The sequence below is a fragment of the Temnothorax nylanderi genome, unplaced genomic scaffold, assembly GCF_030848795.1.
Source record: "Temnothorax nylanderi isolate EJ_2023f unplaced genomic scaffold, tnyl_v1.0 TNYL_tig0115_pilon, whole genome shotgun sequence".
Taxonomy (NCBI): domain Eukaryota; kingdom Metazoa; phylum Arthropoda; class Insecta; order Hymenoptera; family Formicidae; genus Temnothorax; species Temnothorax nylanderi.
In genome coordinates this window covers 446,180-461,937 of record NW_027249177.1, presented here as the reverse complement: position 1 = coordinate 461,937, position 15,758 = coordinate 446,180, and the positions used below count along the sequence as shown (strand labels likewise).

Here is a 15,758-nt window from a genome sequence, read left to right as displayed (position 1 = left end):
TCAGCGGGAGATCCGGCGCGGCGGCGCATCGCGCCCGTCGGGAATGTCTGCCCGATCGGCGAGCGAGAAAATCGGGACGTACCGTTGACCGCGGTATGTGTGTCAACGCAAGAAACTTTCTTCCGGGGGGATTAAATGCCCAGAAATTTGTACGTTGCTCGGCGGAGACGCTGATCTTTCAATGTGTATCAAGGAATTCTTGCAGCACGACGCGGGTTTAAGTAAGTTCGAATGATTATACAAGAGACCGGTATGCGAGATACCGTTCCTTGCAGGCGGAATATGATGCATAAAGCAGAAAGAGACAATAATAAAACCGATACGTGACTTGGAAATTACATTGGGCAATAGAAGATTAAATCGCATACAAACGATCGAAGTAGCATCTCATATAATTCAAATGTTATGCAATCTGCGCGCTACGTTATGCAATTGGGACGAACGAAAAAGGGAGTCTGAAGCTTTTAAAGTTCCCTATAAAAGTGCGGGGCGCTCATAGCGCGCTCGCGCGCTATCTTTGTTCCTTACATAAACATTGTGCAAGACCGGTATCATGCAATTGCAATAAATAAAGCTAAGAATAGCGTTGATATTTGCGTCGCTCCGCGAGTTCCGTTCGCCTTGTATCGGCGATCGCCGGGAGACTTTCTATTTCGCCGATGGTATGAATCAACTTCGCGACGCGAAGGCTAAGAGAAAAAGAAACGTATACGACATTTTAGGGTTCCCTTCCCTCGCGTCCCGGTGATAAAGGAGAGTAACGCGGGTGTGAACCTGAACTCGGTAGGAAGACTGGAGCGGCGAAAGGTATATACGGAATACCACAAGTCTACCGGGTGCCCCTCGAAACTGTGAATTCCCCGACAAAGTATTTCCAGGAAAAATTTAATGAATTATTTTTGCAAGATTATTGCAATATATCGATGAAAGAATAGTAAATGGCGAGAAGTGTATATATAATTTCTTGCGATTCTCGAATTTACGATCTACGATTTTTAGAGATCTGTGCAATTTTGAGGTTAGGTATAGAAAAAGTAAATTGATATATTCTTAAAACAGAACAATCATAAATATTGATACAACTATTTATGATTGCTGTGTTTTATTTGCCGCGTAAAAAATTGCGAGACTCTCGGTGTCTCTATTTGGAACAAAAGTCCCGAAAACTGGAAATCGATCGAAAAATCCACGAACGAGAATGAGAGATCGACGATTTCCGGGACACCGTGTATACGCGAGCGGAGGGAACTCTGGTCGATGGCCGTGGCTGCGCTCGCGTCTGCAGAACAGTTTACAGCTGCATACCCGAGCCGGGGAAGTGTGTTACTACTCGAGCGTAACCGAGAGACCTCGACCAATTTAAATGCGCGATCGCCTTCTACGGATCGCCACTGACTCTGATTCGCGCTGTAGATTAACGTCTGAGCCGTTCCGACCCCGAGAGGCACGTCAATCTGAGTATGAAACTTGGCGACTGTGCTTGGAGAGTGACTCGACTCGCGAATAACGGTGCACTTTCGTTCCTGGAGCCAATCGCCCCAAAATCATGAATTATTATATTTTTTGTTCCATCCACAAAACTCAAGCTCGCATCATATTGATATGCTCCATCAGCTGTATTGTTGCACTGATCTAATAAATATTTTAAATGTTATTGTTATTATTGTATGCTATTTTTTTTAAGTTATCTTATAATAAAAGATTATTTCAAAGTGACGGAATTTCGCAAATAAAAGAGCACTCTCGTGTTTTCAGTGATTTAAAAATTAGGTAATAGATAGAAAGACAATTTAGAGAGAAAATTCTATAATGAATTGAATTAGCGCTGCAAAAAATAACACAATTCCGAGAGAAAAGTCCTTTCCTTTCTTCGTTTCTCTACAAATCTCTGTATATTTTCTACACATACACTTCTTTTTCTATAGATGAGATCTAATTAAATACAATTGTATAGTTTCATTTTATTAGTAAATCTCTGTGTTTTTAGTATTTTTGATACTTAATTCGATACTTGGTTTAATTCTTTTAGCCGAATCATCTAAAGTCGTCTCAGAACCTCAGGAAATTTTATCGCGGTAATCTTCTTAAAGATACGACTAGGGAATTTTCGTGAAATGGCCGACTACATTTCGTTCCTTGCGTGCGAATGTCGATAGATATAAAAACGGCGGCTCTCTTCATGTCTTACGGATTGACGGACGTCAATCTTGGCGAGTATTCTTAGTCGATCCTCGCGATTGATACGCGATATCTCGCCGTGTTTGATCATCGCGAGAACAGGTGTTCTCGTCCGTGAAAGTGCGAGTGTCACTGTTACAGGCGCGCGGATCTCTTCATATAGGGTGTTCCAGAAATATCGCCAGTTTTATTAATCGGAATACGATTTGTCGAGAAATTTTTTAATTTTTAGTTTATAAATATTACTAGCGTCCCGATTTACAAGATCTACAATTAAAAGCATCAATTTATTTTATCGCAATGCACTGAACCGTAAATAAATCTGATAATAATTATATACTAATAATGAAATTACAATATCAACAAACAGTTAAGAAGCGCCATTTAAACTACGTTATTACATATGAAATCCATAAATTGATATAGAAAAATTACGATAATAAATTATGCAGTTGCGCAATTTACGAAAGCTAATGCTGTAGGTAATAGTTAAATTAAATTTGAATGTTATATTTACATGTAGCAGAGAGTGATACGTCAATAATGTACCGCTATATAACATATATGCAAAATTAATTCGCGAAGACGAGTGTAATTTGATCGCGTAAAATTCGCAAACAAATGCAATATAATTAATTTTCTGCTATCAATGTTTTATCTTCTAATTATCTTTGAGTTTATAATCAGTTCTAAATACGATCGCTAGATTCCGAGGCTTTATTTGGGTAATAATATAAAGCTCGTCGACAAGAGATAAGGATCGGGTATATACAGGCGTGTTGAACGTGCGACGAGAAAACGAGGCGTGCCGATATTAAATGGCACGTTTTACGACGATGACCAAAGTTAGTTAAGACCGTTAAAATAGAAAAGTAAACAAACTGTCATGTCTCGCGTAATCGCGAAATTTATACGCGCCGTGTATTTTTATTTCGGGCGTGGACTTTTATTCTCGTCGGTGAATGAAGGGAAAAAGAAGCAACGTCGGACTTTATGCGCCGGCTCGCGTCGCATCGCGCCGTTTCGGTTATCGATATTAATTTCACGTTCGCGTAAGGTGTTACGTGCCGCGTGCGTATTGCGCAGTTCGCCGCTGGTCTTTTTCTCCCTTTTTTTCCTCTCTCTCTCTCTCTCTCTCTCTCTCTTTCTCTTTCTCTTTCTCGTATTCTTTTTTCTCCGGAGATTACGGCCGTCGTTGCTGCACTCCGCCGAGAGTTCGCCGTTGGAAATGCTTAAGTCGTTCGGAGATGCTAGCCACTTTCTATTCATGTCTTTCATTTATTCCACCGAGACGACGAAATTAAATTTTCCGCGGTTTCTCGTCGGACAAAGTGCGCGCGGAGTACGACATTATTAAAAACAAAACGGCATCCGAGGCATTAGGAGCGCGCGTACACGGTCCCGGTATTAACCTGCTTTTCCCGGGGTTTTTCGATACCTACATTCCGCTCTTTACGCTCTTCCCGAGGCTGTAAATAAGTCGCTTTCATTATTTATCTGTTTATGCATTGTCAAGTTAATGACAAAATCTAAGTAGACTCGGAGATTGTATATCGAATGAGCGAGGTAAGAATAAAACTCAAGCCGCGCGAAAAAATCTGGAATTAACCTTCGACTACGCTTTTTATGCTAGTCAGTTTATCGATCAGAGACTCCAACGAAGCTTGCCTTACTTGCGGCGATATATTTTTATACATGCTGTAACACACTTAATTTTCTACAATTACTATAAAAATTGTAGGTTGCGAATTGGTGTTAATTTATAGCATTTATTTCCATAAAAATGTTGCATACATGTTTAGAAAATTGCAAGGATCTTTATGAGTTTTAAGAATGAAAGGTAATTTATTTAAAATATACAATATCATCAGTATCTATCGAGATAATGTTGAATAATTTGGCAAAGTATTGGCAAAAATAGCATGGAATAATACCAGTACTTATCGAAACAATCTAACAATTTGTATTATGAGGTTTGTATGGTACATTAATAATTTTGCAAGTTTATATAAAGCCATGATCTCTTCGATATGTTCCACATACAAATTTAAATTCTTTATCTTGTAAAATTTAACGAAATCTACATATTATTCAATTATTCTCATTTATCACATGTATTATTCAGCTATTTTCGATTTTCCATGCAACACGCCCCAATTTGAAGGATACGGGCCACTTATTTTCAAAAATGCCATCTCTCGCTCCGCGGACGAGATATACGACCGGACGATCCTCCACGCAGTCATTTATCACTTTCAATCTTCCGCGCGATCCATTCATCATTTTCATTTTCCGCGCAACATTTCATTTACATAGGTATCTATTATCTCTATCACATGCTTGTCGCGAGACACGCGTGTCGGTGAGAGTCTCTTGATCAATAGCCCGTTCAAGTGTAAACATCCCTAATGGTGATCTCGGTCGCGTTTTATCGCGCGGCTCGAAAAAAGCGAGACATTCCTCCCCGGGGTTAAACGTTCGCGCAGTTCTTCCCAGGCGAAGATAATAACCCCGGCGACGTGGGGATGCAACGAGAGGAAGGCCAGGCCACACACAGGCAAGCAGGTAAAGGCGGCAAGCCAGGCCACAGCTCGGAACGCGCGCGTTGCGCGCGCGGCGCGGCGCGGCGCGACGCGACGCGACGCGACGCGGCGAGGCGAGCGCGCACGTCCGCGTTGCCGTCCGCGATCGCCCTGGCCCACTGACCTATATTACACGCGGGGTACAGGTCCCGCATATACGAGTCTCGACCCACAAGCGATACTCGGCCGCGCCAAGTCGGAGCGGGCCACGCTGCGGCCGCGTCGGTACCTGCTTTGCCTGCCTGCCTGTCTGTCCGCTCGTCGTTTCTGCCTCTTCGTGCGTCAGCGAGACGTCTTCGGCCGTCTTCGGGGCTCCACGGGAGATTGCGAAAGACGTGTGTGCGTCTTGGTGCGTGGCCTGCGTGCGGCGTGCGTGGGGAAGAAAGGAATCGCGACGAGGCGAGGATCGGAAGACGATGACGCTCGTTGGTGCCGTAGCGCGGGAATATGGAGCGTCAAGTGCGTTTAGACCGAACGGTGATCATTCATTACATCTACTTAACGTCATTCGATAAAAAGTTAATCGAGTAGAGCGAGCCTCGCTCGCTCGAGTACAGGGAGGATTGCCAAAGCATGGCACGTCGAAGGTGTGAAGTAACGAATGGTACGCTCGAGGCGTTAATGCAAGACGCTTGACGTGTACGAGCGAGTATCCACTGTGCACGTGTGCACGCATTATAGATATGCGTTTGGCGCAACGCGGATATTTTTGTCGGTGTTGCCGCTCGTTCAGCAATTGGTCGTCGATTGGTCTTGGAAAAATTCTCTTTATAATATTTGAAAAAAATAAAAGATAGAATTTCGTTCTCTTTATCGAGTCTGAATTTTAATTCCTGAAACGTTGTTCACATATATTTTCTATATCTCTTATAATTGAATTTTTGTAATTATATCTCTGTCGAGGCAAGCTTCAATTCCAAATCCGTGAATGAAAGGCGATACGAACATCTCGTTTGCGTGAAACACCCTATACAGAAGGGATAAGAGCAGCGGGTATTGCGCGCGTAACTTCCGCGATTGCATCGATTCGGTGCGCGGGACGGGCGAGAGCGGAAGTGTGTCAAGGACGATTGGAAGCGAAGGAATCGTATAGCTCTCTCGGCCGCGCGCCGCGCGCCGTGTGTTTCGCCCGCGTTCGCGCCGCGATTCCTTCGTGATTGGTGAGGTGTAAGGCATCCATCGTACCCGGGGACTATCGTAGATAGCCGTCGAGGATTCACTACTCCGTCGAGTATAACGTTTCCCATCGCAAAGTGGAACGAAGCGCCTCTAACGCGATACCGCGTCACGTTATCCGCACGGAAAAAAAGGATTTGCTACTATACGGACAACTAACATTTTTTGCTGCGAGAGATAAATTAATTTTGCAATAATAGCAAAATCTTTTGTTGCAATAGCAAAGTTCAGCAAAACTTTTTGCTCTTGCAACAAAAGGTTTTGCTATTAATGCAAAATTAATTAGCTCTCGCAACAAAAGATGTTAGTTGTCCCATATTTAACAAATAGATTTGCTGTTGACTCTTGCGCAGCAAAACCTTTTTTTCCGTGCGACCATCGATACCTCGAGATCCTAACGTGCGGATACTTTTCGCTGGGATACTCGAACGATTATCACCCTTCCTGTTATCACGATGTATCACGGAAAAGAAATTTTACATTTATAGCGAACTATTAATTATTAACAACTGTTACTAACAATGAGACAATTAAAAATATTAAATCTGTTTCTTTATTTTGATAGATATTGATTTTATTTAAAATATATATTTTTACTTTTATAAACGCTTATATTTTAATAGAATTTAACAATTTTAGAGCAGGGGAAAATATGGCATTGAGATTTAATAAATTTTTAAAGATGTGAGAAGCATTCGGTTAATTCTAGAATTAGTTCTTCAATATTTTCTTAATAAGCTGTTTTAATTTTCATATTTCTGCGATAAAATGCAGGTAGGCGGCTCTAATTTGTCATTTGCGCGAAGATATCGCAACGATTGTTCTAGAATAATTCTACGAACAATTTTCTTTTCACATAATTGCTTTGGAAAATCAATGAAGTACGACTTGTTAATACAAAAACCTGTTTATTAATCGATAATTAGTACAAATAATGTCCCTACTAAGTTCACATTAGCACGAGATGTTCGTCTCTTTTTATGTACTCTACATGGATGTAGAATAGAAAAGCGATTTAAGGAAAATTCGGTAGATTAGGCAGATAAGAAGCTAAAGTAGATCTTTAAATCGCTGACCGAGAGGTATCCGCCATCGAAGAATGCTTACATCACTTTAGATAATGTCGGAAATTCAGGTTTCGCTCGCTCAGGTAAAACTAGCACGACGCGCACCCGTTTCACGGCTATAGTAGTCGTGGACGTCGAGAGTCAGCCGAATAAAGGCCCTTGCCGGGCAACAGGCAACAGGAAATAAGGAATAAGGAAGAGGAACAGAATTTCCGACGCGTTGGATTTCTATTCTCTATTACCTGTATACCCGATCAATCACTAAAAACGCCATGTAAAATCAAATCACTGTGATTGGCCCAGGTACGGGCAAGAGAGGGTAGAAATCCAACGCGTCGGAAATTCTGTTCCCTGTTGTCTGATATTGTGCAAGGGCCTAGACGGATCACTCGCGGCGGCGCGTCGCGTCGTGAAAAGCGCCGACGCAACGCGGCGGGCGCGCGACACCGGCTGTGCGTGTACCCGAAGCTCCGTGGACTCCGTGGTGTGTCTATCCGGTGTCTTCGACACGCGCGTGCCGAATCCGCGTCAGTCCGGCCGTGCGCTCTCTCGGCCTCGGCGTCGAACGTCGCGCGAATTCCTTCGGCGGCACCGACCGACGCGATGGCGACGCGACGTGACAACGACTCGGCTAAAGTGAGCTCGGTTAAATAGCGTTGCGAACGGCTTAATCTTGCAATCAAAGATTCGAAGGAAGGCACGCGAGGTAAAGCAAAAATATCGCAATCTTGTGCGGAAAAATGGGAAACGAGATCGAAGAGTCACAAGTGGCACGCAAGTGAAGAAACGTGAATAATTCACTGGATGGATTTAAATAAAGAAGCGATACGAGCGTGACGTCTGACTAAGCGAATAAGCTCGAAAAATCGCCGCCAACTAGGTTAAACAAAAATTTCGCCACATCCCAACCGTGTGCCGATTGCGAGCCGCTGTTCCAGTGTGTCCGCGTGTGCGAGACGGGGCCCGGCACACGCACACGAGCGCGCGCACACTCGTGCACGCCGCTCGTTTAGCGGTCAACATAGACGAAGCGGGGTGGGGGGGAGAAGATAAGGAGAGACACAGAGGGAGGAGGTGGTCTATCGTCGGAGCAGCGCGAACGAGAGGAGGGAGAACAACGGGAAGAGTGGAGGCTCTTAGACGCAGCCACAAGAGGGGAGGATCTCTCCGCGAACCGGCTGGACGAGGGGGAGGGGGGGAGGAGGAGGTGCCCCGTGACAACTGGGTGACGGCTGCCTGGATATACGCCGCTCGTGATGCAAGGTGCTTTCCTACGCGATAAGTGGTGACGTCGGCAGAAGCGCGAGAGCATTTCGCGACGACTTGCGCTATCGCGTGCGAGACGCTCGCGCGGCCGCGCGCGTTTTCCCTCTCGCGGAGGAGAGCTGCCGGCAGAGCGCCGGCTAGAGCGAACTAGAGAGAGAGAGAGAGAGAGAGAGAGGGAGGCGAGATACTGCGAAGAAATTCGGAGCATCGCGGATGGACTTGAAGGGAGGACGCCTTGTGAGATAGCACTTGTGTGATAACGTGGCGGTAATGAGATCGTTGGCTGTGATCCGGATTTTTAAGGCGATTTTTCAGCGATCTGGGCCCCGCCGAGTGATTCGAATTCTTAATTAATACAGTGCTTCGTGAGTGATTTTCATTTTCAAATGGAACCTTGAGATGTCGTCGACTCGATTCGGAAATCGGGAAAAAAATCGAAAATTGACGTGGCGAAAAATTTGACACTTCGAAGGAACCTTAGATTGGTATTTGAATAATAGATCACCGCGACTGTTGGGGATATATGCTGAATAGAGTGTTTCGCGGTGACGATACCGTCCGCGAGTGCGAGGTGTCGAGTGAAGCGAAGTTTCCCTCAAATGCAGAATCGGTTGGCAAAAATAGATGGAGGATCTTCGACAACAAGTATCAACACGAGTGTTTTTATCGATCGAATTGCTGACAAGAATTTTCGAATGAGTTTCGCTCGGAAAGTTCGCGTCGGCGAATGTTGATTCCATTCTCAGATTACGATCCTCGCGCAGGAAATTACGAATCCCCCGAAGCAGCTATGGGATCGATCGTCGAAAAACATCGTAGCGAAGAGTCGTCGAAACTGAACGTTCTGCGGAATCGGACTACGCCTTCGGTGCCGAGGAAACGTTTGTGCGAGCGTGTGACGTCAAAGGGGTTGGTGTCTGCGAGTGAATAAAAGAGCGCGAGAAAGGAGAGAGACAAATCTTCGATGATGGAGAAACGGAATGGGCGGTAAGCTTTGAAGTGATCAACGTTTTTTCAATCGCGAAAGCCACGACGTCGACGTTTTAAGCCACTGTCTCGTGCGACGTAAAACTGAGAGAGGTATCAATATTCTCTTAAGTACAATTTAAACTTACAAAGCGGAGTGAAGTATAAAAGCGGAGGTGTCAATATTTTCACAAGTATTACCTCAAGGCTTACGAAGCGCGATTTGTGAAGCGCGATACGAATTGTATAAGATCCATCAAAGGAAATAATTCTTTATTTTTATATGACACTTTCTTATCGAGCGGCAGACGTTATCAGCGCTTAATGCGGAGGTCCCGCGTTAAATTAATACAGCGTCGCGATATTTCACGAAATTTAATACAACGCGATGTATGCATTTTTTTTTAGAATTGTCATAATTAATTAGCGTTGATTTTCTTCATATTTTCCACGCGTTATCCATTGTTCTCCTGAACGGATTGTTTGCCATCCACTTAGCGCTTTTCGTCTCGTCAGTTGTTTTTTACGACAGTCACTTGTACAAGCTAAAGATTGTCGGTTCAGTCAGCAATTTTCTCGATCGATGCCTTTCGTTGTTTTTCTCTTTTGCCTTCGCATCACGAAACGCACTTGCGGCGTCGACGTCGACGTAGAACCGGCTCCTTCGAAAATGTCCGATTAGTCTATCAAGGCGGTTCAAGGCCGAACTTTCGATCAATCGCCGCCCGTCCCCCGAATGTCGCGTTATTACGCGTTTATCGCATTAACAGCCTGTGGCGCGCGCAACACGCGACTTGTTCCCCTCGGATAAGACGCTCCTGGAGGAATCGACCAGCTGACTCTCAATAAGAATATTCGCGCAAAACACGCGCTCTTTCTAATTCTTTGCGAGGCAAAAAATGCGAACCATTTTTATTAAGACACGAGTTCCCAGAATTGGAATTTTCTCGGACAAGGTACTTTGGTTTATGCTGTTATTATCGAGATATACGTCTACAACTGAAGGCATATTTTTCAGACACTCTCTTTTCCTGTTTGTGACTCCATTACTGTGAATTTTTGCTTTATTAAACTAATTAACGCATTTTGTTGACGATTCTTTTTTATCAGATATTTTGCATCCTGCATAAATATTTTGCGCGTTGTCTCTCGTTACTGGTAGTCTCGCTACTGTAATGTAATGTGTAAGATTCTCTCGTGGATCGATTTTTAAATCCCTTTTACGTACATTTCTTAACAAGGTTATCGACATGGACGCGCTCGAAATAGACGTGACCGTACACATTTCGTTTTGCATGTTTTCGGCGAACGACACCGTTGCGTGTTTGGCAGTCAATGAGTATGTATTTTTAGCTGATAAAAATCGGCAGACAGATGAAACCGCGCGCGGCTTTGCATATAAAATTGCCGCTGATAAGTCGACAAGCCCGTTATTCAACTGTTCTAGGCTAAAAATGTCGGCATTTTCGCGATTGATTGAATTTTCGCCTTCCAAAGTAATGCACATATCGACGTTAAACCTATCGTAAGCGTGACGTGGCAGTATTAATGTCAATACCGCATAATTTACTTTGACCGGATATTCGCATTGACTTGATTAATTAACGCGAAATGTCTTTGCGATCGTTAATCTTTCGACACTCAATATATTTTCGCCTTTATCAAACTGTTATGAAAGGATGAGGCGTTATGCCGTTTCAAACACGTTATTTTCGCGAATAATTTATCGCATAATCTTGTTGATCGATCGTTAATAGACGCTTCGTTAATTCAGACAACGTGTAACAACTCGTTGAACGACTGTTTGTTCGATACGGTGGAAACGATACCTACTCACCTCGCGGGCTTGTGCTCTCCGAAGGTAGTGAAATTATTTCCGCTAACCTAACGAGGCGCTGCCGCAATCCGACGTATATGACAGGCTCGCTTAATCAATTCGCGATCATTTTTCTAACGCTCATCACGCACCTTCGTTTCCGTAGGACGGAACGAACGGAGCAAAGCGCATGGCACTCGCCGTCGATCTAATTTAGTCTTCTTTTTTTCCCCCGTGATCTGCCGGCGTGATGTTTTTCATGAATCTGGGTCGAGGTAATTAGGGCAAGAATATATGTTATCTTGAGTTTATACTCTTAAGAGATATATTAATGCTATCTCCCTTTCGTCATTCATCACGCGTTTCATCGCAAGTGCGGTTTCTGACAAAGAAAATCTTTTACCACAAAAATTTATATTTAAGCCGCTTACGATATTGTGACACTGTCGAAAGTTCGGTATTGATCGGAAAATTAAATATCTGATAAAAGATTTAACTTCGTATACTAATTACTAATTTATTTATGATAATTACGAGTAATAAATTGTATGAACTCGTTAAATTACAAGTTAATTTTAAATAATTGCTGGTAATTGCTGCGTCTAATTTTTCCATTATTTGCTAATAAAATTTCTATCTAATTGTTAGTAGCAATCGCGCGAAAATTTTGCAAAATGTTTTATCTTTCGTGAATCTGCGTGTAATGATTAAAAAATCAATTTTTTAATAAATTCAAGGAGTTAGAAAATTTTTGCGAGTTAATGAAAAAAAATGGCACTTGTTACTTAAATAATAATATTTCGACTTGACACGTGAAAAGTTTACAAAGGGCTCTTCGGTTATTAATTTGTAGGAAATATTTCATCGACAAAAATAACCGATAAAATCGATTGATAGCTTTCGAATAATTTCGTCGTCAGAATTTAAAGTCGATAAGTAACCATCGTTAAAAATTAATGCAATAATCTGCATAATTGAAGGGAAAGCATATCCCGCTACCAAATCCGTTGAGATGACAGCCGCAAAAATACGAATCGTAAAATCGTATACTGTCTTAAATGCATACAGGTGGATCCTCGTATCGGTTGTTGCTTATCGGCTAATGAGATTTAAATTGCAGTATTTTATGCGCCGGACGTTTACGATTCCCCAACCAATTTTTTGCCGCGTCGTGCCGAAATCTGAAACCGATTATACAATAACGTAAGAATCGCCTGATATAAGTTACCGACGATTTTTCGAATTTAACAGTCGCCGATCGCTCCGCGGAGAAATAATCTTCGCGGATATTTCGCTGATAACGCAATTCGAGGTCGATATTTATTTGTACTCTTATAGCGCAAATTACATTCTTCTATATATCCTGTTCGTATTCCTGGAACAAGCTGTTCCAGGAATTACATATTTTTCTTCCATTTCTTCATTCTTTGTGTTATTTTTCAATATACATATATCCTTTATTTTACAGTTCAATATTATTTGTTAAAAAATGTTATTTTTTAACATTTAAATATTCTATAACGTTTGTATCTGAACTTTGTTGAAGGGTGACGGTCATTTCGAAAGAGCAACATGTGATATTAAAGAAAAACAAATCTTTTACACTCTCGACATTGCAAAATTTTTAAGATCGGATCGTTATAAATACTATACGTTAAACGCCCGAGAAAACCAAATTCAGAAATTCTGCGTTTCTTAATATAAGTCAATTTCTTTACCTCTGATGTAATTTAATTGTCAGTTTGTATCAACTTTTCAAAGCAGTCGATTTAATTACGCAAAAAATGAGCCTTAAATTTGCTTCCATTAATTTTTACTGATATTTCGATCCGTAAATATTTTGCAAAGAACTCTTTGGCTGTCAGTACAATATAATGTGATGCATTCATATTAAAGAAGTGGAACGCAAAGAAATATACTTGAACTATATATAAAATATACTTGAACTATATATAACAATGTTATATGCATTTATCTTTACTTTTTCACGTTTAAAATGAAACAAGCACACACACATACATACATTCACGCTTCAAAGAAAGAGAGAAAGAGAACAGAGAGAACGGAAGAGATGGAGATAAAAGAAAAAGCGTGTGTGAAGTGTATTTAGAAAGAATGGTCTCGTTGTTAGCGGGATTCAAACGTGGCCAAAAAGAAGAAAGAGCGCGCGCGCGCGAACTAACCAGAAAAGTGATGCAACGCATCTAATTTACGATGCAGTAACCCATACACTTTACAACTCGTTAATTGCGTTATCGGCATACCGATAAATTAACGACCACGAGAGAGTCGCGGACGTAACGCATATATCAACGCCGCGCCGTATATCCATCCCGCTGAACATAAGCCAATCGTCATACTGCATTCTATTACCGTTTGATCATGAATAAAAATCGTGTAATCTGCAATTTCTAGGAACTATGCAATTGCCATTATTTTGTGCGTTGTAAAATCCGCAAAATCTGCGCGATTACGTAAAGCGAGTAAACAAGTAATTTCGTGAGTAAGCTATTATTTCAGACAACAGTCTTGATATGAGATACATTTTTTGATTGATTCGCTTGCTAGCTGGGATATCCATAGGTACGTACGTTTCAGGTAATAATACAAATTATAAGCAATAAAGAAAAATTTGTTTTAATTACATGACCAACTATGCGATACCAACAACGGACAACAAAATTCTATTATTATGTTCCGACATGTGACTGTGTCTTTTAACACATAAAAACTCGAAACAAGATTTTGCATATTTTAATATAACATGTTGAAAATTAATCGAATGATGGCCTTTTCAAAGTTTTTGCTAAGGAATATTAAATTTGTTCTGATATTTATCTAGCCATAATTAGAATTGACATTTGGTGCTAAATAATTATTTGATTGCCATAGAATACGATCGTGTGCAATTTTCCGTTCGACGAGGATGAAATCAAAATTCTGGGATTTAACGCCAAACATGAGATCTGCGTTTGATAAAACTGATAATTTCGGGGCACCGTCTACACCGCTGTGTAGTACTCATTATTGTGCGATTATCTGTTATCTTTAGGCACTTTGTTAGCGATCGATTCCTCGGTTTATTATAACGCTGCCCCGGCCGTGTGTCGCCATAAAGGAATTTTATTGATTCGGGGGAAACGAACCGAAAAGGCATGCACAAAGGGCGAAGGGAAGGCTCGCGCGCCGTCGGCGTCGCTTGCGCGGATGATAAACTGCTGCGGCGGCCGCGCAGCGAGTGTGAGAGAAAAAAAAAGACGATCTCAAGGAATCGCACGCTGCATTACGCCGCCGCGTAGTAGTCCAAGGCATTATTTCGAGTCGCTCTTGCGTCCCGCGTATTTATAGCGGCCACGGTAAATCCAATTTCGATAAAGGAAGAGAGAGAATAATTGTGCGAAGCCGCGCGAAAGAGGGCTCAAATAACATGAAGGTCCAGAAGGCGCGCCTGAAGTACCATTAAGCTTCAATATCGATTAATATCGAATGAATTAAGGTGCACTTTAGACGCTCTCTCTCTCTCTCTCTCTCTCTCTCTCTCTCTCTCTCTCTCCTCTCCTCCACGAGACTTTAACCATTTCTTTTATTTCTCTCTCTCTTTTCCCGAGGATCTATTACATTACATCGTTTTCGTATTATTGTATAAAATATAGTATCAGCTCAATATCTTCTGCGAAAATCGAGAGATTGATTTTGAAATATACTTTTTATGTATCTCTCCCCTAAGGGCCTTCTAATCTCTAGATTTTCTGGAACACGGCACTCTCGACCGAGGGAATCGAATTGTCTGCGTGCTTTGTCGTTAGTTTCGAGCCGATTTCTTTCAATAATGCCGGGCCCCTTCGCCCTACGTAAAGACCTTATTATCAATTCTGAGTTTGCTGAGGATTACGTATCCTCGTCTTTAGCCTCCATCGATTTCGAGGTAAACGAGCCGCGAGAATATGAAAAGTAGGAGAAATGTCAGCGATCCTGACGTATACACGTGCGTGCATACGTGGCGAAGAGACGGTGTGCGTACACGCATAGAATGGGTGAGACAAGACAGTCGAATGGGTGGGGGGGATGGACGGGGGAGTGGAAGAATCGCACGCGCGGCTTTCGTCCACGTGCAGCAAATTGGTCGAACGCGACGCGAGCTCGATTATTCGAAGACGAGTCCTCTTCGCGACAAGATGAAATTTTCCGAGAGGTATCCCCGACAAAGGATAGGGTACGAGTAGGGTGATATTTTTGACAGAGTGATATATATTTTATTTCTCTCTTACTTCTTATCAACACCTTTGACAGTGATTATTGCAATGATTATTTCGACGTTATCGATGTGCGAAAGGCGGTATCAATTTTGGTTGAATCCCTTCGAAACTAGACTTTTATTCACTTTCGAGTTTTCTCGCCGGCATTTTCAGTGACACAATTCAAGCTGCTTACATAATTTTTGATTTGACAAGTCGCTCGATTTTACGGATAAAGAGACAGAAACGTGTTTCTAGAATTTAATTTCGACGATATCCTACTACATTTAAAGATCACTTACTTTTCGTATTACGTCTGTATGATGTACTTCTGTCTAATTGTGATTGCGCTTTTGTTACAGGCCTGGCCCGTGTGAATTGCAAGACCCGTTGTGGGTCAAAATGAGTGCGATTACTGGCGGCATTACCAAGAAAAGAAAGAAATCAGATGCGAAGCCTCAGTCGCAGATGT

The 15,758-nt window shown here is 42.2% G+C and overlaps 1 protein-coding gene across 9 annotated transcripts in view; it reads left to right on the top strand.

The window, feature by feature from the left end:
- Nucleotides 1-15,758, top strand: part of LOC139776244 (uncharacterized) — a 139,124-nt gene that overhangs the window by 73,691 nt on the left and 49,675 nt on the right. For 8 of the 9 annotated variants that reach the window (XM_071712788.1, XM_071712796.1, XM_071712792.1 and 5 more), the window contains one exon: nucleotides 15,649-15,756. In XM_071712788.1, the coding sequence (XP_071568889.1) occupies nucleotides 15,649-15,756 (108 nt within the window). Of the gene's footprint in view, nucleotides 1-8,237; nucleotides 9,257-15,648; nucleotides 15,757-15,758 lie in introns of those variants that run through there. The other variant, XM_071712789.1, reaches the window with a different exon arrangement.